At 40.5% G+C, this 27,705-nt stretch overlaps 1 protein-coding gene across 1 annotated transcript in view; it reads left to right on the forward strand.

Annotated features, from left to right (window-relative positions):
* Window positions 1-11,953, forward strand: part of LOC142741472 (coiled-coil domain-containing protein 63-like) — a 28,823-nt gene extending 16,870 nt beyond the window's left edge. Inside the window, exons 8-10 of the mRNA XM_075850843.1 lie at window positions 1-190; window positions 5,687-5,881; window positions 11,784-11,953. Of these exons, the coding sequence (XP_075706958.1) occupies window positions 1-190; window positions 5,687-5,881; window positions 11,784-11,887 (489 nt within the window). The 3' untranslated portion in view covers window positions 11,888-11,953. The remainder of the gene's footprint in view (window positions 191-5,686; window positions 5,882-11,783) is intronic.
* Window positions 11,954-27,705: the final 15,752 nt, after the last annotated feature.

The raw sequence follows: 27,705 nt of genomic DNA on the forward strand, positions 1-27,705 counted from the left end.
GAAAAACTGCAGAAAACATCTGAAGCAGCAGATAAATATAAAAATAAATACTGGAAAATGACGAAAGATCTTCAACAGATAACATCAGCTACAGAGGATTTAGTGAAGAATCTTGATTGTGACTTATCAGCAATGAAGAAAATGCTGGGGTATGAAGGACTCACATCCCAGGACAAATTAAAGTATTTCAGTAAGTCTTGTGTAATAAAGGATTGTCACATCGGCTAGGCCACGTTCAGACGTGGCGGAATTTTTCTGCTGCAAATGTTGGTGCAGATTAGCGGACTTGCCACAGTTTTTAGTTTTTGCATTGCAAAGGCTGAATGTCATGAGCATGCTGCGGAGGGAAAAATCCGCACCGCAGCCTAATTTCCGCACAGTTATTTTCTGCAACGTCTGAACTAAGTTTCCTAAAAATGTATAGAAACAAATGTAAAAAATGGCTGCTGCAGAATTCCACTGCGGACTGTCCGCAGCGGAATTCAACAGCAATTCCGCCACGTGTGAATGTGCCCTTACTGTATAAAGTCCGAGATTGTTTTAAAGGGGCTATTGAATTTTTTTGTTTACCATATTCAATGTATAATGCTGCGCTGTCCACTTTTTAAGCTGGCTATAGATGGAACAATTTGCCCCAATCCTATATAGTGCTCTTATATAGTTTAAAAGGGCCATTGACTACAAAATACCTGCAATAATGAGACGTTTTTTGTTAAGTTATGAATATCTTTCATTTCCATGTATTTTATAGTATGGTCATTAAATACTAAGGTCATAACAATTAAAGGTAATGTCTCATGTATTTAATGTATCATGTGTTTGTTACTTCATTTTTATCTGGGGTGGCCATATTGCAGATGCACACTTCCTTCCTGTATTGTATAGAGAGTACAGCAGAGTGTGTGCGCTTTATGACAGCTGAAATGAATGGACGTTCATCAGGGCACTTGTGTAGAACTAGTATTTGACCACTGTATTGTCACTGTATGGGGTATTATTAGTCTTTATATAGTTTTTTTTTTCCAATAACAGTTTAGAAGTTTTCTGTCACAACGTGGTGGTAAAATGTGGTCATGATTTGGTGGTATTATTTGGCCTTTGTATAGTTACATAGTTTTTACGGTTGAAAAAACACACATGTCCATCAAGTTCAACCAAGGGATGGGAAAAGGGAACGGAAACATTTCTACACATAGGAGCTAATATTTTTTTGTTCTAGGAACTTATCTACTGTCCCTGCTGTGACGGCTCCTGCGGTGACTATTCCATAAATTCACCGTTCTCACAGTAAAGAAGCCTTGTCGCCTCTGCAGGTTGAACCTTTTTTTCTCCAGATGGAGGGAGTGCCCCCTTTTTTTTTGAGGGGGTTTTACATTGAACAGGATTTCACCATATTTTTTGTATGTGCCATTAATATATTTATATAAGTTAATCATGTCCCCCCCTTAGTCGTCTTTTTCTCAAGGCTAAATAGGTTTAGGTCTTTTAATCTTTCCACATAACTTAGATTCTCCATGCCCCTTATTAGCTTCGTTGCTCTTTGTATTTTTTCTAACTCCAGGGCATCCTTTCTATGAACTGGAGCCCAGAACTGAACTGCATATTCTAGATGAGGCCTCACTAATGCTTTGTAAAGTGGTAATATTACATCCCTGTGCCGCGAGTCCATGCCTCTTTTAATACACGACAATATCTTGCTGGCCTTAGAAGCAGCTGATTGACATTGCATGCTGTTATTTAGTTTATGATCTACAAGTACACCCAGATCCTTCTCAACAAGTGACTCCCCCAGTGTAGCCCCCCCTAGGACATATGATGCATGCAGATTGTTGGTACCCAGATGCATAACTTTACATTTATCTACATTAAACTTCATTTGCCAAGTGAACGCCCAAACACTTAGTGTGTCCATATCAGCTTGCAATTTACGAACATCTTCCATAGACTGAACTATATTACATAGCTTGGTGTCATCTGCAAAAATATAAATAGTGCTATTACTCCCATCCTCTATATCATTAATAAATAAGTTGAATAATATATAATAATAATATAGGTTTATTGGTCTTTGTATAGTGTTTTTTGTTCAGTAACATTATGGAGGCAATATTCAAATGAAATTATATATACAGTGAAGGAAATAAGTATTTGATCCCTTGCTGATTTTGTAAGTTTGCCCACTGTCAAAGACATGAACAGTCTAGAATTTTTAGGCTAGGTTAATTTTACCAGTGAGAGATAGATTATATATATAAAAAGAAAAAAAAAACAGAAAATCACATTGTCAAAATTATATATATTTATTTGCGTTGTGCACAGAGAAATAAGTATTTGATCCCTTTGGCAAACAAGACTTAATACTTGGTGGCAAAACCCTTGTTGGCAAGCACAGCTGTCAGACTTTTTTTGTAGTTGATGATGAGGTTTGCACACATGTTAGATGGAATTTTGGCCCACTCCTCTTTGCAGATCATCTGTAAATCATTAAGATTTCAAGGCTGTCGCTTGGCAACTCGGATCTTCAGCTCCCTCCATAAGTTTTCGATGGGATTAAGGTCTGGAGACTGGCTAGGCCACTCCATGACCTTAATGTGCTTCTTTTTGAGCCACTCCTTTGTTGCCTTGGCTGTATGTTTCGGGTCATTGTTGTGTTGGAAGACCCAGCCACAAGCCACTTTTAATGTCCTGGTGGGGGGAAGGAGGTTGTCACTCAGGATTTGACGGTACATGGCTCCATCCATTCTTCCATTGATGCGGTGAAGTAGTCCTGTGCCCTTCGCAGAGAAACACCTCCAAAACATAATGTTTCCACCTCCATGCTTGACAGTGGGGACGGTGTTCTTTGGGTAATAGGCAGCATTTCTCTTCCTCCAAACACGGCGAGTTGAGTTAATGCCAAAGAACTCAATTTTAGTCTCATCTGACCACAGCACCTTCTCCCAATCACTCTCAGAATCATCCAGATGTTCATTTGCAAACTTCAGACGGGCCTGTACATGTGCCTTCTTGAGCAGGGGGACCTTGCGGGCACTGCAGGATTTTAATCCATTACGGCGTAATGTGTTACCAATGGTTTTCTTGGTGACTGTGGTCCCAGCTGCCTTGAGATCATTAACAAGTTCCCCCCGTGTAGTTTTCGGCTGAGCTCTCACCTTCCTCAGCATCAAGGATACCCCACGAGGTGAGATTTTGCATGGAGCCCCAGATCGATGTCGATTGACAGTCATTTTGTATGTCTTCCATTTTCTTACTATTGCACCAACAGTTGTCTCCTTCTCACCCAGCGCCTTACTTATGGTTTTGTAGCCCATTCCAGCCTTGTGCAGGTCTATGATCTTGTCCCTGACATCCTTAGAAAGCTCTTTGTTCTTGCCCATGTTGTAGAGGTTAGAGTCAGACTGATTAATTGAGTCTGTGGACAGGAGTCTTTTATACAGGTGACCATGTAAGACAGCTGTCTTTAATGCAGGCACCAAGTTGATTTGGAGCGTGTAACTGGTCTGGAGGAGGCTGAACTCTTAATGGTTGGTAGGGGATCAAATACTTATTTCTCTGTGCACAATGCAAATAAATATATATAATTTTGACAATGTGATTTTCTGTTTTTTTTTTTAAATATATTCTATCTCTCACTGGTAAAATTAACCTAGCCTAAAAATTCTAGACTGTTCATGACTTTGACAGTGGGCAAACTTACAAAATCAGCAAGGGATCAAATACTTATTTCCTTCACTGTATATGTGTGTGTGTGTGTGTGTGTGTGTGTGTGTGTGTGTGTGTGTGTATGTATGTCTGTATATATATATATATATATATATATATATATATATACATACCCTACTGCCCATTAGTTTCAATACACCCCCAAATACCTCGATTTCTCTGTACAGGATAAACGTGATATGTGTGTTTTGCACATAAATGAGTCTATCTACTGTTTTAGGAAGAAATGACCATTCGAAAAGTGATCTGCCATAGTCTGTGGGAAATTGCTCACCTGGAGAAGGTTTCTCTTGGTGGCATGCAGTGGACCCTTAAGAAATACGCTGAAAACAACAGTGTACATGATCGACCACGACCTGGACAACCTCGAGTGACCATAAAACAGGAGGACAAATTAATCATTGTGTTCCAAACGGGACAGATTCAAACCAGTTCGTCAGATCTGTGCTTCTCTGATGGAAATGAGGAAGAAAAGCGTGTCAATGGCGACTGTCAAATGCCACCTTGTAGCAAGTGGCTTAAAGGGATGTATTGCAGCCTAAAATTAGTTTCTTAGGCCCATTAATAAAAAGTAGATGCAATAGTGGGTTAAAAAAAAACCATGCTGGACGACTAGTCAGTCGAAGGAGGTTCTTTTCACAGACAAATCGAAGTTTGAGGTATTTGGGTCCAAGAAGAAAAAGTTTATTCGTTGTGAGACAAGTCAGCACATGCATCCTGCTTGCATTCTGCCCACAGTCAGGCATGGAGGAGGTTCCATTATGGTCTGGAGATGTTTCGGAGATGGTGAGGTTTGTGACTTACTGAAAATTGAAGCAATCATGGACCACCATGTGCTGCCACATCATCCTAGTGCGCCATGCCATCCCTTCCAGCACTCGTCTTTTTGGTTGTGGTTTCACACTATAGCAAGATACTGTAACGACACAAAACAAAATGTTCAGTCAAAAGAACGACAACAGGTGTTGAAGAACATGGTTTAACACCGCAGTGTCCCAATTGCAATACAATTGAACTCCTTTGGTATCATCCGGACAGGTGTGTTCGAGATGTGCAAGTTACAAGCTGAAATCATTTTTTGGAGTTGCTACAAGAGAAGTGGGCTGCAATCGGAGTTTAAACTTTAGATAAGTTAACCGACAGAAAGCCCAGCGTCTGCACTGCTGTGATCGCTGCTGAGGGTGGATACTTTGATGAGAGAAAAAATTAAGGAAGTCAAGGCTCAACTAATTCATAAACAATGTTCATGAGTACAAAACATGTCTATTTTTCTAAATATGGTAAATCCATACTCATCACAAACTAGTTTATTTTGTTCATTTCCAAAAAATCCATGATTTGGGCGGTGTATTGAAATTAATGATCAGTGGTGTGTGTGTGTGTGTGTGTGTGTGTGTGTGTGTGTATATATATATATATATATATATATATCTTGTGGGAGGGGCTTCTGGAAGCATGGTGTGAAATTTCTCCCGATTACCTCAGCAAATTAACAGCTAGAATGCCAAAGGTCTGCAATGCTGTAATTGCTGCAAATGGAGCATTCTTTGACGAAAGCAAAGTTTGAAGGAGAAAATTATTCTTTCAAATAAAAATCATTATTTCTAACCTTGTCAATGTCTTGACTATATTTTCTAGTCATTTTGCAAATCATTTGATAAATATAAGTGTGAGTTTTCATGGAAAACACAAAATTGTCTGGGTGACTCCAAACTTTTGAATGGTAGTGTATATAGATATACATATACATACATTATATTTTCTTTATTTTGTTTGGCATGATGGATGTTGTCGTTTTGCAACTGGAAAACAACAGGTTAGCAGCAGAGGAACATGCTAAATATATTGGTCAATAGTCAGAATCCCATTGTACTATGTGCTTTAAAATTCTGCCAAATGTATACTACAAGCATCATTTGTTTTTGAGTAATGAAAAGAGAATTTATATTTCTGTTTTTCCTAGAAATTCTGGAGATGAAAATGGATGACCTACTACAGATCCTCAATTTTTGTGGATTTCAGGACACGGCTAAAAGCAGTCTATTGTCTACATCCATCGACTCCCTTTTGGATGCATCTGATGCGACTTGTTCTGTGGCTCACAAAAAGATTTCTTTACCATCCATGCCAAAAATGATCAAAGCCACTGATGATTCAGGTATGTATTTTGTATTTATTTCTAAGCAACAATTTAATAATAGTACTAGATTGAATGAAATAATACATTTAAACTCTTTATTTAACCCCTTAAGGACTGAGCCTGTTTTGGCCCTTAAAGGGTACCTGTCACCAGCATTTCACCTATTGAACACTACTCACCCCTCACTGGCCGCTGCTGTAAAAAGTTCATTGGCGTTATCCCCTCTCCTAAACTCCTCCTCCGACTGTAAATAACAAACATTTTGCGCCTTTTATGGTAATAATCCGGCAATTTCATTAGTTCCTCTTCTTATGCCCGCCCACTGCCGAAAACTGGCCCACCCTGAATGCTGTCAGTCAAAAGTAAGCTGCCAATCAAAAGTAAGGAGGCGGGGTTAACTCGGAAATGCTTGAGGCATGAAGATATGACTCTTTTATGCTCATTAGCATACGATGCAGGAAAACGAAAAAACTGAATACTTAAAGAGCCTGCTTAAAAGACAATTCTAGGTTACATAAAAATGATTTTTCACCCACTTCCACCAGGTATTGCTGGTTTAGTAGGTGAAATGCTGGTGACAGGTTCCCTTTAAGGACCAAGCCAGATTTTTAACATCTGGGATGTGTGAACATTTTGCTCAATTACTCTGTAATGCCTTTGTGTATCCAAGTGATTCTGACATTGTTTTTTTGTGACCTATTGTGCTATATTTATGTGGTAAAATTAGGCTGATACGATTTCTATTTTTTTATTAAAAAGCAAAAATATAAGAAAACTTTAGAAAGTTCATTTATTTTCTCGTTTAAACTCTAATATCTCACATATTTATGTACATGCTGTACTAATGTGTTATAAAATGTATATTTCCATATGTCTACCTTATTTTAACAGCAATGTATTTAAAATATTTTCCATTTTTAAATGTATTACAAAGCTTAAAAATGTAAAGGTAATTTTGAAAATGTTGAAGAACACTTTGTTTTCATGCACGGTGTGCAGAGGCTCAGAGGTGCCAGAATATAAGGAACCCCCTAAAAATGACACCATTTTGAAAACTACAACCCCCAAGATATTCAATGGCGGGTGTGTATTGTGTTTTTTGAGCTCATCATTTTTGTGCAAGAATTAATGTAAAGTAGGTGTGAAAAATAAAAATATTGTTTATTTCCACAAATGTGTCATTTATAGGACATATTTTTCGTACATAGTACGTGAAACTGAGGAAACACGGGTAAAATCAATATTACTGTCTGCTGAAGCTGATGGATCAGGGTCCGACTCCCGGGACCCCCGCCAATCAGCTGTTTTGAAGGGGGTGCAGCACTCGTACGAGCTCTACTTCCCCTTCATTCTGGTCACATTCTCACACTGTGAATCGCTGACACGGACGTGTCAACGATTCACAGTGTGAGCAAGTAAGGAAAATGAAGGGGAAGCAGCGCTCGTACGAGCGCTGCACCCCCTTCAAAACAGCTGATTGGCGGGGGTCCCGGGAGTCGGACCCCAACCCATCAGCTATTGATGGCCTACCCTAAAGATAGGCCATCAATGTTTAGGCACTGGACAACCCCTTTTAAGCCTACCATGTGTTAGGCTTAGATACAGGGCCCCAGCAGACAGTAATCGTATACTGTATAAAATTACTGTTTGCTGGACCCTGTATCTAAGCCTACTTTAGGCTTAGATACGGGATCCAACAAACAGTATCACACATACACATGGGCCCTCCATCTAAGGCCCTGTTCACATCAGCGTTGCCCTTCCGTTGAGGGGTTCCATCGGAGGTTTCCTTCAGGATAAACCCTCAACGGAAAGGCAAACGGAACCCTTAGCTTCCGTTTCCCTCACCATTGATCTCAACTGTGACAGAAACGTTGTTAATGGTTTCTGTTGGTCACCGTTGTGACAGGGTTCCGTTGTTTTGACGGAATCAATAGCATAGTCAATAGCTATTGAGATCAATGGTGAGGGAAACGGAAGCTCAGGTTTCCGTTTGCCTTTTCGCTGAGGGGTTAACCTGACGGAAACCACCAACGGATCCCCTCAACGCAAGAGCAACACTGATGTGAACAGGCCCTTTCTGTTGAGGGGTTACCCGATGGAAACCTCCGACGGAACCTCTCAACGGAAGGGCATCGGTGATGTGAACAGGCCCTTACTACTGTTTTTTTTTGTGTTTGTTTTTTTACAGGTTTGGTCATTGGACTACCTCGGATTCGAGGACTACTTCAATTACAGCTTTTTTTTATTATCAATAAAATGGTTAACGAGGGTTGTGTGGGGATTTTTTACTTCAATAAACCTATTTTTTCTATGTCTTTGTATTTGTTTTAAACTTTATCGCTACCGCGTTAGTAATGGCCGCTGACTGATTGACAGCGTCCATTACTAAGGCGGGGCTTAGTGTTAGCCGGTGAAAAGGCTAACACTAACCCCCATTATTACCCTGGTACCCACTGCCACAAGGGGTGCCGGGAAGAGCCGGGTACGATTCAGTACCCATCCATATGTAGTGATGATCGGGTACGATCCAGTACCCGACCATCTGGTATTATTAGGCTGGGAAAGGCCAAAAACAGTAGCCTTTACCACCCTGCTAATGCTAGCCTGCTTCTGCTGTGTTGTATCTGGCTGGTTTTGAAAAATTGGCTGAACACCACGTCATTTAAAAAAAAAAAAAAGTAAATAAATAATCGGAAAGAATGATGTGGGGTACAGATGGTTGGGTACTGGTTCGTACCCGGCACTTCCCGGTACCCTGGTGGCGGTGGGTACCGGGGTAATAATGGGGATTAGTGTTAGCCTCTTCATGTCTAACCACCTTAGTAATGGACGCTGTCAATCAGCCAGCAATTATTACTAAGGCAGTAGTAATAACATTTAAAAAAATACAGACATAGAAAAAATATTTTATTGAAATAAAAATCCCACACACAATCCTCATTAACCATTTTATTGAGAATAAAAAAAATGCTGTTATCGAAATAGTCCAACAACCGAACGTGTAAAAAACAAACACACAAAAATAATTAGTAACATAAAAAAACTAACTTTTTTTATACTTACCTTTCCTGGGTCCTGCGCCGGAGCCACAATGTCAGCGAGCTGGGCCCTATATCTAAGCCCATCATGTGTGATACTGTCTGCTGAGCCACTGTATCTAATCCTATTCATAGCTATAGAGTCGTGGTGCTATAGATATTCTGTCTCCTATATACACATATACATACACGCACACGTTTTTTTGGGGGGGTATATGTATTGGGGATTTTCCCCCTGATGTTTTAAGACCTTAGTGATGCCCCTGGCTGCTAGTGCTGCATCGTTGGGTCACTTAGGAGACCCAGCGATCCAGCTGAAAGCTGCGGGCCATCGACCATGAGAAGTTTAGGGGGGCCCAAGAAGAACCTTTGCATCGGGGCTCATGAGCCTTTAGCTACACCCCTCACTTGGGGTACAAAATTACTAGCGGTGATCCAGTCAGAGTCACTTGGGGGAACTGATTGACCGCTGACCCTAAAGAGTCTATGGGACAATTCATCACTTGATGAATCAGATGAAGAGGAAGACAGCAAAAATGCACTTCTTCTCCACTGTCGGAGTCTCACTCTGAATTTTGGATAGCAAATGCCTCTTTGCCGCTGTACACCCGTTAAGACATTTTTATAATTTAACTATAAGGCTAATTTCTTACGTAAATAATTTTAGTATTTTTTTTATTTTACATTTTTTATGTACTTTTTTTTTTTTAATCTAACCTACCCTCCTGTATATAATGTACGTGAATTTGATGTCTATCAAGTTTCACTATCTGAACTTTAAAGTGAACTTGGAAACTTGAACTTGATGGACACACACTATTTGTGTATATCAACCTGATTAATTTGATGTATACACACGCTATTCGTGTATATCCACCTGAGAACACCATATGAGCTTGAATTTGAACATCACAACTTGAACCTGATGGAAACACTATTGAACTTGAATCTGAACGATACAATGTAGATTATATGGATACACACACAACTTATATGTATCCACGTGTCAGAACAATTGATGGGATTGAACTTGAATTTTCCAGGTAGGGTTGTGTCATGTGCTGATTATACCCATGTCTGGATTTGAACTTGTACAAGAATATACAAGACAGACGTGTATATTCACAGTGACCACCAAGAGCTTGAACTTGGTTCAGATCGTACCATAAATACACTTGAACTTACAGAACTTTCTGCTATTATCTGCTATTCATGTCCTTGCACTTGAATGGGGTGACTCTCTTTCTCTTCTCTGTTGCAGAAAATAACTGTGCGAAAATCAGGCTGCAGTGCAGAATTTTCCCTCCGCAGCATTCTCTTTCCATTGCGGAGAGGAAGCGGAATTTCACTGCGTATTTCAGCCTTTGCAATGCAGAAATTGAAATCTGTGACAAGTCCGCTGTGATATCTGCAACGTCTGAATTACCTGTCAAATATGCAAATGTTGCTGCAGATTCGTTGCGTAATTGGCCCAAATCTGCACCAACATTTGAATTCAATGTGAATAAATATAAAGCTATGCACCTGGGTACCAACAATCTGCATGCATCATATGTCCTAGGGGGAGCTACACTGGGGGAGTCACTCGTTGAGAAGGATCTGGGTGTACTTGTAAATCATAAACTAAATAACAGCATGCAATGTCAATCAGCTGCTTCAAAGGCCAGCAAGATATTGTCGTGTATTAAAAGAGGCATGGACTCGCGGGACAGGGATGTAATATTAACATTTTACAAAGCATTAGTGAGGCCTCATCTAGAATATGCAGTTCAGTTCTGGGCTCCAGTTCATAGAAAGGATGCCCTGGAGTTAGAAAAAATACAAAGAAGAGCAACAAAGCTAATAAGGGGCATGGAGAATCTAAGTTATGAGGAAAGATTAAAATAATTAAACCTATTTAGCCTTGAAAAAAGACGAATAAGGGGGGACTTATATATAACTTATATAAATATGTGAATGGCACATATAAGAAATATAGTGAAAACCTGTTCCATGTAAAACCCCCTCAAAAGACAAGGGGGCACTCCATCCGTCTGGGGAAAAAAAGGTTCAGTCTCCAGAGGCGAAAAAAAAGCCTTCTTTACTGTGGGAACTGTGAATCTGTGGAATAGTCACCGCAGGAGCTGTCACAGCAGGGACAGTAGATGGCTTTACAAAAGGCCTAGATAATTTCCTAGAACTAAAAAATATCAGCTCCTATGTCAATGTGTTGAATTTTTGTGTAATCTCTTCCCTTTTTCCATCCCTTGGTTGAACTTGATGGATATATGTCTTTCTTTAACCGTACTAACTATGTAACCATGTAACGAGCATGTACTTGATTATGAGGCAAGGGGTTAAACCATTCTAACAATTCTAAATAGTTGAAATAATAGAAAAATAAAATCCCAAATATTGAAGACATTCAGGTATCAGGGCAATATACAATAACATTAATTTCTTGACACTAGATCAGTAGGGTATCCACCGGTATGGAAATTCTGTGTTACCATTTTTAGGCTGAGATTTTTCTTTTACTCCGGGATGAGTGGTGCTGGTGGTGTCTTGCAGCCTTCTTCCCCTTATGGTCAAAACATGCATGTGTGTCCAAGCCATGCTACAAGCATTATGAGCTAACCAACCCAAAATAATGGCAGGCTAAGCCCTTGTGTTATGGCATCATAAGCTTTCAATGGTACCACAGATATAAAGCTGGGTAGGAGAATAAAGATGGGCAGAGAAAGAGAGTACAGTATAAGCATGACAATATATTGGGCTGTTCACAATTATGATGTCCAAATAAGCAAGGCAATGGAAAAGGAAACCATTGGATAGAATGTTATTGAGTCTCTATATTAATGATCATTTCTCATTTCTTGTACATTTTTCCCTTTTTAAAGTTGTTGAAGTCCTGAGGTTTGCTGAACTACGGAACCAAGTTCTGCATGATGTCATCTGCAGAGAAAGGGAGGCCACGATAAAGAGACCAAGAAACATAGTCTAAATAATGTGAACCAAATGGAATCATCATCAGAGTCGTTGCAATAAATAAATTAACGTATTTTTCGGACTATAAGACGCACCCAGGTTTTAGACAACAGAAATATGTTTTTTTTTAATATTTTACTACTTTTACAAAAGCTATTTGTTCTGTTTCACCACATTCTGAGAGTCCTAACTTTTCTATTTTTTCATCGATTGAGTGGTGTGAGGGCCTATTCTTTGCGGGACGAGCTGTAGTTTTTATTGGCACCATTTTTTGGTACATACATTTTTTTAATTACTTTATATTTCATGACATGCCCACTGCTGTTCTGCTCTGTCACCCAAATCACCCCCTGATTATAATGACAAATATTGGGGAACTTCTGTAAGGAAATCTTCAGACTCTTTGGTTCATGTACAGCCCTTCACTCTCCATGCTTCAAGGCACTTCCCCTTGGGATGGGCGGAGGGTGAAGGCAGGTGTGCGTTACCCGAATGTCTCAACACAATTTGCAGGTGAACAGGAGGATTTCTTTTTTTTTTGCTCAATTGAGGCAACAAGCTTGGTGGTTACTGCAGTACAATTCTCAATGGTCTTGCTGAAGTACAATACTTGCCGGTTACTCTTACATACAGTTGGCACAGTCTCTTGAACAGCAGAACATTAAGTTGTATGGTCTTTGACTGAGACCTAGTGGTCAGGCTACGCCCCAAGATGGATGCCGGCTCTAGTCCAAACCTACATGCCACTATGGGTCTAAGGGAGGTGACCCCCTACCACAACATACAGCGTCTAGCCATTGAATTGCATGGCTGCACCAGCTACTTGTATAAGGATGCCTTGAAGTCTCCAGGGGTGTCTGTAGCTGCTAAGTCACTATCTGTATCCAGAATCCACCTGACCACCGGCATCCCGTGCTATGTAACTTGTCGAGCACCATACAACACAGTAATAAATAGTGCAACCTCATTACATATGGTGTTTCTCAGTACAAACGTAATCATTTAGTTTGTAAGGGGGTAAGTGCATGTACCAATGCAGACCCTACACCAACACACATTAAACTGCTTAACACAAAATGCTATACAGATGTAGCGATCTTTACCACAGTGGCAAGAATCTCTAACTTGACTTTTTCAATGACTTTTGTTGTGTGACTTCACGCTACAGCAAATGATCAGAGTCAAAATGGCTAAATCTGTACATGTACATCAATGTGATCATGCCGACACCGGGCTGTCAAATAATCTCTTAGGGCATATCTTATGTTGTCTGTAAATTTAATGTGCACGGGTACTATAAGGTACTGTCGTGTATGAAAATAACATTACATTATACTTAAGAAAAATTAATTTATTGGAAAAATACCCTAAGGGAATATTTTAAAAATATTATTCAAATTTACATTAATAAAAAATTGTGCCACATAAGAAAAAAATATAATAAATGCATTTAAAAAAAACAAAAACATAAAAAATATACATATTTAGTTCCCCTTCTCCTAGCTGTGGTGGGTCACTGCAGCTCTGCTCCTATTTACTTGGTGGGGGGGTGTCGGACCCCCACCAATCATATACTGATGACCTATTCTGTGGCTACATCATCAGTATAAAAAATAGCCCCCAACCTGGACAACCTCTTTAACCTTGTTTCCCCCAATGACTGCCAATGTGTATTGGAGCATCTTGGCTGTTCCCCAATCTAGGTTTATATGCACCACAGACAACCTAGTTTCTAAAGGAAAGTCCATGCCAATCCTAATATTTGATGAACATTCATCTGCGATAGTGTCTTTATGTAGTGACCTCATCAGTTTATTTTTATAACTATACACATAAGGAAAGCCATTTCTTCAACTCTTTTTTTTGTAGGCTATGTTTCTTTATGTGGGAGTGGTACCTTTCAATAATAACATTCGCAATTGTTCCACACGAACTCCGACTCAGCTAAAAGTTTCTGGTACATAACTTGGGTTCACAGGCTATAATTTGGTTTGAGGTTATGCATGTGTTACAATCCATTAAATAGAGGTTGTTAATAATCTGGCATCTTGTATAGTAAGTAGCATAAGGTATTAGAAAATCCATACATTGCGGGAGCAATCTGGAAATGAGTTTTTCACAGTTTGGCACTTTTTGCTCCTGTAATTGTAAATGTACACTAGTGTTTGTGTAAGGCGTAGGAAGGTGTTCTCCCACCCTGTGTCATGTTTGCAGCAGTCTCCACCAGAGAGGGACTATTTTTATAGTACTGTCTCTTTAAGAACTGTCAGAATGCAGGTTTAATCATTTTCTTTAACAGAAGAAGAGCTGCTGTACTATGTATATACTGGAAATGTTTTGTTTTGTAAACTCTACCTTTTAGCTCAGACAGGCAATGGTGATTCCCTGGCTTGGTAATGGCCCCAGGAGAAAAACCCAGATTCTATTTTCTTGTAGCCTTCTGGCCATGATAGGTGTGAGGATGCATACAATGTGATTATGCTGTGTGCCCCACTCAGGCAGTGGTGCTTGTAGTCTTTAAGACGGCTGTTCTCGCTTAACGAGGTTCAGTGTGTGTGGGCTGCGGCCCTTCGAAGTAACAGCAGGGGTGCCAACGGGAATGAATAAGTCTCTAAGCCTAAGAATGGTCTTTGAGGCCGTGGACTGTGACGAGACTACCCACAAAGTCGCTAAATCAGCAGGTGGAGTGCAGGAACCTCCCTGTGAGTAGAGACAAATTCAGGTGGAGTGCCGAAGCATAATTGCTGCCGAGAGGCAATGTTGGGCATCGGGTGAAGTTGCCTGGCTTCTTCCTGCGTGTGATCTGTAAGTTGTCATAATTACAGTGTATGGCCTAAAGATTAAAGAGGATATCCCTTGCATCAGGAAGGAGCCCGAACTCTGTCCTACAAACACCAGTGAATGAGCCATCATTGTCAGCCAGTGGCAGAGATTGCTGCCATTTTGTGCAAGACTGTGCCTCTCAATTCTGCTGAGAAGTTTTGCCGTTACCGGCCTAGTAAAGGAACTATTGCGGTTGCATAAATCCTTGGTCTTATGTCATCATTTCCGTGATTATGACCTGCAAAGCCTTACCGCTTGGCTTATATTTGTACCATTGCGATACAGTAGTACACAGTATGCTCATGAGGTATGTTCAAATGTGCCAGTAGTGGTTCATGGAGCAGTGGCACTGACGCATCATCAAAACTAGCACAACCACAATTTGAACACAACCTCTGTCCATTTGTCCTATTATGGAATATGAATGTCATAGAGAGGAGGTCCATGTTAGGGACCCTCATCTATTAGCTAAAACTAAACGTTAAGGAAGAATGTCTCTTGTTATGGATGACTCGGCATGGCATGTAATACATCGTTGCACATTTATTTGAACGGAACTAATTTTCAGTCTCAGAAGCTTCTGACACAACATGTGACGTGTGGGAATTCACACTTTTTGACGCATCGTTTTTTGCAGCTTTATTTTTTTTTCAATAACCCTGTGGCCAGATGTTTAGTTTAAAGTTTATAGTGAAATATGAGAATGCCTACATACAAAGCATTTTAGTGTTTAGGGTTTTGTCATTTTTGGGGTCCGTGTCGTTTTTGTTCTGCCGCTTTTCTCCACAGGCTTTTTTAAAAGTGCTTCAAAACTGCCTGGAAAGACGAATGTACAAAATTACACTAAATAAAGACGGCACCAAAAATGCATGTCACATTTAAAAAGCATAGGCATTTTTACATCCTGTTTTTCATGCAGTTTTAGGCTATGTTCACACGGAGTATTTTGGGGGAGGAATATCTGCCTCAAAGCTCCAAACGGAATTTTGAGGCAGATATTCCTCCCCCAAAATACTCCGTGTGAATAGCAATGATCGCGCCGTTTTTCGCCCGTGGCCATTGAGCGCCGCGGGCAGAAAACACGCTTTCTCCTGCCTCCCATTGAAGTCAATGGGAGGTCGGAGGCGGAAGCGCCCGAAGATAGGGCATGTCGCTTCTTTTTCCCGCGAGGCAGTTTTACTGCTCGCGGGAAAAAGACGCCGACGCCTCCCATTGAAATCAATGGGAGGCGTTCTCGGGCCGTTTCTGCCGAGTTTTGCGACGCGGTTTCCGCGTCAAAAAACTCGGCAAAAGACCCCGTGTGAACATAGCCTAAAATGCTTGTCAAAAACCCCTGTGTAAAAGAGGCCTTAAGGCAGCCATGTTTTTCCAATCTAATACAACTGCTTTAGGCTGGTTTCAGACGCAGCGTTTACTCGCATTTTCTATGGCGTTTTGTTTCTGTTTTTTTTAGCCCAAGAACAGATGTTAGTTTAGAGCAGGGGTCTCAAGCAAGCGGCCCGCGACATATGAACAGCGATGTCTGGGGCTTCCCCAGAGCCGGAGTCCCGGGCAGAGCGCTAGTACAGGCTCTGCTCCGGGACTCGATGGAATTCCCTGACATAGCTGCCCATATATGGACAGTGTGTCAGGGTCCTCCCCAAAGTGGAGTCCCGGGCAGAGCGCTAGTATCGGCTCTGCTCCGGGACTCTGGAATTCCCTGACATCGCTGTCCACATATGAACAGCGATGTCCGGGGCTTCCCCAGAGCCGGAATCCCGGGCAGAGCGCTATTATCGGCTCTGCTCCGGGACTCTGGGGAAGCCTCTGACATCGCTGTCCATACATCGACAATGATGTCAGAGGCTTCCCCAGAGCAGGAGTCCCAGTGATGTCAAGAGCACAGCTGGAGTCCCAGGAAGAGCCTACTACTCTACGGAGGGCACTGCGGCAGCATCTACGGAGGGCACTGCGGCAGCATCTACGGAGGACTCTGCGGCAGCATCTACGGAGGACTCTGCGGCAGCATCTACGGAGGACTCTGCGGCAGCATCTACGGAGGACTCTGCGGCAGCATCCACGGTGGACTCTGCGGCAGCATCCACGGAGGACTCTGCGGCAGCATCCACGGAGGACTCTGTGGCAGCATCCACAGAGGACTCTGCGGCAGCATCCACGGAGGGCACTGCGGCAGCATCTACGGAGGACTCTGCGGCAGCATCTACGGAGGACTCTGCGGCAGCATCTGCATTTAGCGACACTTAAACTGGAAAGCTGGATTGTTGAAATAAGCACGTGGAGAAATATCTAAAATTTTAAATCTAGCGGTATTATTATAGTAATGTAATATAGTGTTATAGTAGTTCAAATAACTAATTGATTAACAATAATTTTGTATTGTATCAAATTTGAAAGTAATGTGGCCCGTCAACTTCCCATTTTTTCTATATGCGGCCCACTTACCCGGCCGAGTTTGAGACCCCTGGTTTAGAGTCTATAGTGAAATATGATAAATCCCACATACATAGCATTTTGGTTTTTGACATTTTTGTAGTGTTTTTGGGCTCAGTGGCGTTTTTATCAAAATGCAGTGTGCTCTAGGTATGGTGCTTTTCCCCATAGACAATTCTATAGGACGTCAAAAACGGCAGGAAATACGCATGTACAAAATGACACAAAATAATAAACAAACATAAAAAAGCATGTTACATTTAAAAAAACAAAAACGCTGGTGTTTTACATGTATTCATGACGTTTTAAATGCCAGGCAAAAACCATGTGAAGGAGGCAGTTTTATGATATGTTCTTGAAACTATATCTATGCAAACCTATATACTGCACATAAAAACACAATCTTGGTTTCTACATAGGGTTTTGTTATATACTGTACAGTACTAAAGCAGCCAAAACTCACCAAAGGCAAGGAGTGTGAACATATCCAAATAACAAAAGTGCAAATTTGGTCAGGTCGCATGGTTTTTATCTAGAAATAAACTACACAGTTGTTGCTTTGTGTTTTTCTTTGCTCTGAATGCCACATTAACAGAATGCTATATTTTAATGAGATGTGACTAATGGAAATTCTATACAGGGAGTTTGTGAATTGCTTCTTCAAATCTGGAATATACAGATGATATTCATGACTTTGGCTTGTCATTACGGAGCCTTATCCTCTGTTTCTGATTGATTATAAGAGTATTCCGATGATCCGATTATAAGTTTGCCATGTCCATTATCTGTTGAATTGGAACTTAAAGAGGTATTCTCAAAATAATAAATTACAGGATAGGTGATCATTTTTGATTACTGGGGCTCCCACAGCTGGGACCCACACCAATCGTGAGAACGGGGATCCTGAACCCCCAGATCTTTCTCACTACACTCACCGAGTAAGGTGGAGCTTGAATGGAGTAGCAGTCCAGCATGTACTCAGCTGTTTCCATTATTCTCAGTAAAGAGTGTCTGGGGGTTCCGGACCCCCGTTCTCATGATCCATGAGGCTCCAGCAATCATAAAACTACTATCACCTATCCTGTGAATAGGTGATAATTTATGATTTTGGGAACACCCCTTTATCCCTTAACCAGTGAGCAATACCCTTTTACCTGTACAGTAGGACATTAATGTATTGCATTTATGCTCTGCAGTGACATGACCTATACCCATATGCCCATAGATGCCCATTTTGTAGCACTGTCTCGTAGTTTTAAAGGCCAAGAGGGTTGAGTCTTTGGCAGAGCTATATACTGGGTCATATCCTGTTTTGTTGAAAGTTACAGGATTGTTTTCTGTGTGACCCATACCTGTCAATAGTTAGAGGTGTTACTCCCTAATGTATGGCCTGGAAGGGGGAGATTCCAAATGATTTACTTTATCCTATGAACCACATCCCGTAGTCCACCAATATAAATTCTCTCCATCTCCAGCATATTAAAACTAAAAATGTATTATACGGTTTAATATCTGTACCAATGTTTCAACTTTGTATATTGTATTTACAGATCAGGAGAAACAATAAAGTAGTTTCTATTTTAGCTAAGGCTGGGTTTACACATGAGGTTTTTTGCAGGCAGAAAATCAGCCTCAAAATTCTGTTTGGAATTTTGAGGCAGATTTTGATCTGCCTGCACGCCGATTTTCGCAGCGTTTTTCGCCCGCGGCCATTGAGCACCGCGGGCAGAAAAACGCTGCAACATACGCTTTCTCTGCCTCCCATTGATGTCAATGGGAGGTCAAAGACGTAAACGCCCATAGATAGGGCATGTCACTTCTTTTTCCCACGAGACGGTTTTTCCGCTCGCGGGAAAAAAATGCCTCTGCTTCCCATTGAAATCAATGGGAGGCATTTTCGACCGTTTTTTGGCGCATTTTCCGACACGGTTTCCGCGTAAAAAAACTTGTAAAAAAACTCTGTGTGAACTGACCCTAAGAATGATCTATTTTGCTATTTTTCTGTTGCACGTGTATATGTTTTTTGAAGGGTTTAATCTCTCTGTAGCGGTGCCCCCATAAGAGCTGAGCTCACTGCTCCCACGATTGCCACCGCTTCTATCTTACCAGGACTAGATGTGTGGAGTATATTTTTTTGCATGGAGTAAATTTTAAAACTTTTCAACACTTATTATTGCCCAACATGTTTTGCCACAATCATGGCATCTTCAGGGGTACCACAAGTTACGGCATCTACACCGCGTTCCAAATTATTATGCAAATGTTATTTTTCGCTGATTTTCCTAAATAGTCTATGCAAATGACAGTCAGTATAATATTCAAGCCATCAACCGTTGGAGTATAATGCAAATTTTATTGAACAAATCTCCTAATGATAAGGGTTTTTTTTAGAAGTAAAAAACTCAAAATGCACTGCTTCAAATTATTATTCACAACAGAGATCAAAACATTTTAAAGGTTGTAAAGAGAACTAAAATGGTAATTTGTTGAATTTGCAGCATCAGGAGGTCGTATTTACAAAAATCAGAAGCTCTTTCAATAAAAAAAAACTTAACAGGCCAAGTTACATGTTAACATAGGACCCCTTCTTTGATATCACCTTCACAATTCTTGCATCCATTGAATTTGTGAGTATTTGGACAGTTTCTGCTTGAATATCTTTGCAGGATGTCAGAATAGCCTCCGACAGCTTCTGTTTTGAGGTGAACTGCCTCCCACCCTCATATATATTTTGCTTGAGGATGCTCCAAAGGTTCTCAATAGGGTTGAGGTCAGGGGAACATGGGGGCCACACCATGAGTTCCTCTCCTTTTATGCCCATAGCAGCCAATGACACAGAGGTATTCTTTGCAGCATGAGATGGTGCATTGTCATGCATGAAGATAATTTTGCTACGGAAGGCACGGTTCTTCTTTTTGTACCACGGAAGAAAGTTGTCAGTCATAACTTCTACATACTTTGCAGAGGTCATTTTCACACCGTTAGGGACCCTAAAGGGGCCTACCAGCTCTCTCCCCATGATTCCAGCCCAAAACACGACTCTGCCACCTCCTTGCTGACGTCGCAGCCTTTTTGGGACATGTTGGCCATTCACCAACCATCCACTACTCCATCCATCTGGACCATCCAGGGTTGCACGTATTTCTGAGCCCACTGCAACCATTTCTGCTTGTGAGCATTGTTTAGGGGGGGCCGAATAATAGCTTTATGCACACTTGCACCTTGAGGTTAGCGGGACTCCATAGGCACCAGCGGCTTCAAATACCTGTTTGCTGCTTTGCAATGGCATTTTAGCAGCTGCTCTCCTAATCCTATTAATTTGTCTGGCAGAAACCTTCCTCATTATGCCTTTATCTGAACGAACCCGTCTGTGCTCTGAATCAGCCACAAATCTTTTCACAGTACGATGATCACGCTTAAGTTTTCTTGAAATATCCAATGTTTTCATACCTTGTCCAAGGTATTGCACTATTTCACGCTTTTCGGCAGCAGAGAGATCCTTTTTCTTTCCCATATTGCTTGAAACCTGTGGCCTGCTTAATAATGTGGAACGTCCTTCTTAAGTAGTTTTCCTTTGATTGGGCACACCTGGCAAACTATTTATCACAGGTGTCTGAGATTGATTACAATGATCCAAAGAGCCCTAAGACACAATACCATCCATGAGTTTAATTGAAAAACTAATAATTAAATGTTTATGACACTTAAATCCAATGTGCACAATAATTTGGAACACGGTGTAAAGTGCAAACCTGGTGATACAGTGGTTTATTTTCCATCAAATTTCCAGTGTTTGAGCGCACATCCCCGGTAATCCCTTGCTTTAGTAGAATTTTTTAGATATGCATAACTTTTGTTTTGCTGACTCAGTAGTAGTCTAATGAGTCGTTTAATGGCCATTCCAGGTGACTGAGGGATTCATTACTTGGCTCAGAGCTCCAATGTACTGAACCCCATGCTGTTAGATACTGTTAGATCTGACAATATTGATTCTCCATTACAAGAACATTAAAGAAAATGTTTCCGAAAATAAACTACAAAGGAAGGAAAAAGAAAGTTGCAGTTAATGCTTTTAGGCTGGGTTCACACGTGGCGGAATTTCGCTTAAATTCCGCTGCGGACACTCCGCAGCGTTAATCCGCAGCGGAGCCGTTTCTGCATTGACTTCCACTTCTATTTAGAAGTGTTCGTTTAGACGATGCGTAACATTCCGCTGCGGAGCATAGGCTGCGGAGCGGAATTTGGTGTCCGCAGCATGCTCTGTCTGTTGCGGAGCAGTGGCGGACTCATGGCGGAATTTCTCCATTGACTTCAATGGAGATTCTAAGTTCCGCAATGAAGTCCGCAGCTGTCATGCACATGTTATGTGTGCTGCGGATGCGTCTTGCTTTTTTGCCATGCCATTTCTTCATTCTGGCTGGACCTATGTATTTCTAGGTCTACAGCCAGACTGAGGAAGTCAATGGGGCTCCCGTAATGACGGGAGCGTTGCTAGGAGACGTCTGTAAATAGTCACTGTCCAGGGTGCTGAAAGAGTTAAGCGATCGGCAGTAACTGTTTCTGCACCCTGGATAGTGACTACCGATCACAATATACAGCAACCTGTAAAAAAAATATAAGTTCATACTTACCGAGAACTCCCTGCTTCTGTCTCCAGTCCAGCCTCCCAGGATGACGTTTCAGTCTAAGTGACGGCTGCAGCCAATCACAGGCCAAGCACAGGCTGCAGCGGTCACATGGACTGCCGCGTCATCCAGGGAGTTCGGGCTGGATGCCGAAGGAGGGACGCGTCACCAAGACAACGGCCGGTAAGTATGAATTTCTTTGACTTTCACAAGGGAAAGTGCTGTCCCTTCTCTCTATCCTGCACTGATAGGGAGAAGGGAAGTACTTTTACCGCAGTCCGCAGCAGCTAGTCCGCATCAATTTACTGCACATTTTGTGCAGATGCGCAGCAGAATCTGCAACGCAGATTCTGTGCGGCATTGATGCGGACAGTTGCGGAGGAAATCCGCCACGTGTGGTCATGCCCAAAGTATATAAAACATGCAAGTGGCATAAGAGAATTTTGGCACTCAGCAGATTTGTTGCAGAGATTTCTTCATCTGAGTGGGACTTGCAGAAATCCTTGCACATGCTGCAGACACAAACCCATTCAGATGTATAGAATGGATTTTTCAGTCAAAGGAGTTTCTGAAACAAATCTGCCGTGTGTGAGCTTGTGGAAATCGTATTTTGGCTTTAACCCCTTAAGGACACGGCCAATTTTGGCCTTGAGGACAGAGCAATTTTTTTACATTTCCCTCTTTGCATCCCGACATCCCGACGTAGTTGTATGAGACTTTGTTTTTTGCGGGACGAGTTGTACTTTATGTAGGTACCATTTTTTGGTACAAATACATTATCGTTTAATTTCTATTAATTTTTATTTGGGCGAAAATGCAGAAAAAAAGCAGTTCCGCTGCAGTTTTAATATTTTTTTTTACACCCCACACCGATCATCATAAATATTGTTATACATTTGTTGTACAGGTTGTTACAGTCGTGCCGATACCAAATATGTCTATATTATTTCATGTTTTGGGACTTATATTTTAAAAAGTTTATTTATTATAACAAAATGTGTGTTTCTGTGTATTTTTTTAAACTTTTTATTTATTTATTTATCATTCATTTTTTTTTACATTCATTTAACTTTTTTTTTTAATCCCATAAAGGAATTTATCATTTTGATTTTGATTTTGTAACTGTAATGTACTGGCGTAGATCTATATGCCAGTACATTAGCCTGTTACTGATTGTACACAGGCAGTTGTTAGGGCATACCTCAGTATGCCCTAACAACAGGAAATATGTTCATTCCTTCAATGGACCCTGGGCTGTCTGGCCATATGAGTTGTGGGCTTTGAGCGCGTCACAGTTATTTTCTGTGACGCGATCAATGTGCAGTCCCCCCTCTTTGAACGCCGCGATCAGCTTTCATCGTGGCGTTCAAAGGGCTAACGGCGGAGAGAAAATGTTTCTCTCCTCTCCGCTGTCAGAGCGGGGCTGTGGCTGTGTATTACAGCCGTTGCTCCGCTCTCGATCGCGCGCACAGACGCGCACAGACGGCTGTCACACAGGACGAGTATGCTCGTCCTAATGCGCAAAGTGCTCGCCGCTCAGGACGAGCATACTCGTCCTGTGTCGGCAACCAGTTAAATTATGTCGTATGGCAGTATAGGTGATAAATATCTGATCGTGGAGGTCCGACCGCTATATTCGGCAACCCCAGGAATGGTAAAATAAGCCCATTCTCATGATCGGTGGGGGTCCCAGCGGGCAGACTGTGGATAGGTGATACATATTAATTATGGGAAAAACCCCTAGCTATCTATTTGTACTATTCAAACCCACAATTGTATTATGTTTATATGGATGGTTAGTAATGTGAGTTTTTGGTGCAGTTTTTGATGCAGTTTTTGGAGCTATAGCCAGGAGTGGATGCAGAGGAATGGGAATTATAAAGGAAGGACTTCTACATTTGTTTTTTGTTGCATCAAAAATTGCATCAAAAGTGTGATTCCACCCTAATGCAAAGTGTGGTGTGCAGGATTTTATCTCTTGTTCTATGATTTTTCATAAAAGTCTTTCAATAAAACCCTCTGTTTTCTGAATGTAATATTTTATTTTCATTTATTTTTGTATCCATACTTTTTTTTTTTTTAACTGATATGGCTTTTCTATGGTGCTAAATTAGAACAAAAATCCTTTTATTTTGTAAGAATTATTTGGGGTTGCATTATTGTTGAGTGGAGGTGAACTAAAATCAGAGCTTCAGACTTAATCATGCAGATGGCAGTCAGCAAGGGCTAAGCAGTACAATAGCTTTTGATGGTATATAAATACCAAAGATAAAAAGAAAATGATGCTGTTAATCATGACCCTCAAGTATGGTAAATTATGGGTCATATTCTTGTAACCCATAATTTGCATTCTTTTTTCAAGACTGATATAACTGTTCTTTATGAAGTCTTCACAACCAGCTTTTGTTCAGTTGCCAGAGTCCTAACTGAAATGAAAAATTTTAAATGTACCATATCTTACAGACTTAGAAGCACTTGATTATAAGACAACAGAAATAAAAGAAAAAAAGATTTTATCTAAGTTTAGAATTCCCTGGTGGTCAAAGGTAATGCCAGCTTTCCTGATAGGTTAGGGTATTGAAAGAGTTAATGCAAGCTTTCTTTGTAGTCTAGGATAGTGGTGGGGTAGTGCCTGCTTCCCTGGTGGTCTAGGGTAGTGCAGGGTTTAATGTATTCTTCCCTGGTGATCTAGGGTTGCGGACTGGTAATGTCTGCTTCCCTAGTATCCTATGGCAGTAGATGGGTTAATGCCTCCTTTCCTTGAGGTCTAGGGTAGTGGATCAAGTAATTCCCACTTCCCTGGTTGTCTAGGGCAGTACTTCTCAAACTGTGAGTTGGGCCTCATTGGTGTGGTTGTGACAAATGATGGTGAGGCGCAGCGGGGGAAGCAGATTTCATAGAAGGGATGATACCGTTTCCTGTACAGGCCTTTCTCCGGTTGCAATAGTATTTGATTTAGCAACATAATTGATTCTTTTTGAACTTTTTTTAATGTTATATCTGTTTTTTTTAAAGGGGTTATGGGGGGACAGAAAATTATAAGCAGTGTACTAATTGCAGTATGTGAGTACACAGCTAATATACATTCTGGTCCCCTGTCGCGCTGATTATGAGATTTTAATAGATTTTTCTAGCTCTGCCGGGGGGGGAGGGGGGTTAAGTGGCACAGTCTAACTTCATGATAACATGACTCGTTATCATGTAACCAGCCCCGGTATATGCTATGCAGTAGTACAGCAATTACATAGCGTACAGCGGGACACATGACGACGAGTTGTGTCGTCATGAAGTTAAACTGTACCACTAGACTTCCGGTCCCCCATGGCAGCGCTGTAAAAATCTATTGAAATCGCCTAATCAGACGGGGGACCGGAATGTATATTAGCTGTGTACTCACATACTGCAGTGAGTACATTGCTAATAATTTTCGGTCCCCACATAACCCCTTTAATTAAATTACAGATGTATCCAACCTTTGCTTTTTTTTCATTTCGGCAAGTTATACAATTTGTCATGATACCAATTGAATACAATGTCACGCCATCCAGTAAAAAAAAAACCATATATGTATTAGTTTTTTTTAACATGGGAGTCTATGGGCAACAAATGGCATGTGTCGGAGGAATACTTATTTTTATATCTTTGTTTAACATCTCATGACATATATCTCGGGTTATCTGTCAGCCATATTTGCAATTCACTATTGGTGAGGCCCAGGTGGCATCATGTTTTTACTGGTGAGACACCAATAAAAAAAAAAAAAGTGTGAGAATCCCTGGTCTAGGGTAATGCTCGATTCCCAGCAGTGGTTTACTCACCTCCCCAGGTTCATTGATGTCTACAGTGTTCTGTCTTTCTGACAGAAAGATGGACGCCATGTTTCTGTCGCACAGATCAGTTTCGGGCAGGAACAGAGAGGAAATGGTCATTAAGGAAAAAGACTCCGGTGTCTGGCACTTTTAGTCACCCTGACTTTTGACTTTAAGATACATACACTTTTTAGTCACATATTACTCATATTTTAAGTAAACTAACAAGTTGATCAAGTACTTATGTATTAAATGCTTTATTATTTTTTACGTTTCTTTTTACACAGATGTGACCTTATACAGGGACACATAGTATAGAGTTCTTTATTATGTTTATTGAAAAATCAGATTATGGGGTGGTTACAATATTTAACTATAGCCTCGTACCATTAAAACATGATCTCATATTTTTTGTTAAGGCAATGGTGATGTGAAATATATAAAAAATCGTAAATATTAGATTTTTTGTGGTTGTGGTGGTGGTGGGAAACAGTGGAGATGGTATTAGCAGTGACTCCGATCATTCCTTTTGGATTACAAACATTTGTGTTGTAAGAATCATTATATGTATAATATGCAATAAAGTGAACTGTGCTTTTACTCTACGGGAATATGTAATTTGTACGTGCAGGCTATGATTTCATGTACTTTGGCCCTTGCAAAGCAAGACCAAAAATAATATATCTTATGATAAATGTGGTGCTGTCCGAAACCCCCTGCCACGTATTTAGCTGAGAAATTCTTTCATTTGCAACATAGTAATGGTAATTGTTCCATAACCACACGCATTTTGCTAGAAAAGGTCCAAAATGTGTCAACTCTATGCTACAAAAGAGACAATCCTTTTATATATATATATATATATATATATATATATATATATATATATATATATATATATATATATATATATAAAATGTTCATGAATGCAAATTTCTTATGTGTCTTTTATTTTAGTTCACATTTCAGCTTCAGATTGTATGAACATAATAATTCTTCAGATTCAGTGCAAACCATCTGACGACAGACAATGGGAGGACTGCACATTTGTCTCTGGAGATTATCCATTGACATTATTCATCAAAGTATTCCATATTGAAAAAATATGAGGCTTCAATTTATGGACACCTCTATCCAGCCCATGTGAAGAACATAAGGTTGTTTTTGAAGAAAGGTTTTACATATTGGATGAGAAGGCCCATTTTTTGCATGATGACCTTGCAGACTACCCCGTGTATGTAAGAAGAAAAAATCTGCACTTAATGCATCGGAAGTACACTAAAAACAAATATTACCAAAGGTGAATGCCTCTCAAATTCAGAATACCTCCATGTCAAGAGATCTGGTACAGACCTGGCTACTATACTTAGAATTCAGGGGAAAAAGCGGCTGCAAATACAAAGACCTCAAAACACGAGTGAGCCGCTTTCAAGTTTCAAGATATTGATGGTATTTTTTTTTATTGAAAGCTTTGTTTTGTTTTCTGTGTATGTATATATATATATATATATATATATATATATATACACTACCGTTCAAAAGTTTAGGGTCACTTAGAAATTTCCTTATTTTTTAAAGAAAAGCAGTTCTTTTCAATGAAGATAACATTAAATTAATTAGAAATACACTCTATACATTGTTAATGTGCTAAATGACTATTCTAGCTGCAAACGTCTGGTTTTTAATGCAATATCTACATAGGTGTATAGTGCCCATTTCCAGCAACCATCGCTGCAGTGTTCTAATGGTACATTGTGTTTGCTAACTTTGTTAAAAAGCTAATGGATGATTAGAAAACACTTGAAAACCCTTGTGCAATTATGTTAGCACCGCTGTAAACAGTTTTGCTGTTTAGAGGAGCTATATAACTGACCTTCCTTTGAGCTAGTTGAGAATCTGGAGCATTACATTTGTGGGTTCGATTAAACTCTCAAAATGGCTAGAAAGAGAGCTTTCATGTGAAACTCGACAGTCTATTCTTGTTCTTAGAAATGAAGGCTATTCCATGCGAGAAATTGCCAAGAAACTGAAGATTTCCTACAACGGTGTGTACTACTCCCTTCAGAGGACAGCACACACAGGCTCTAACCAGAGTAGAAAGAGAAGTGGGAGGCCCCGCTGCACAACTGAGCAACAAGACAAGTACA

This window comes from Rhinoderma darwinii, chromosome 2 (genome assembly GCF_050947455.1).
Source record: "Rhinoderma darwinii isolate aRhiDar2 chromosome 2, aRhiDar2.hap1, whole genome shotgun sequence".
Lineage (NCBI taxonomy): Eukaryota > Metazoa > Chordata > Amphibia > Anura > Rhinodermatidae > Rhinoderma > Rhinoderma darwinii.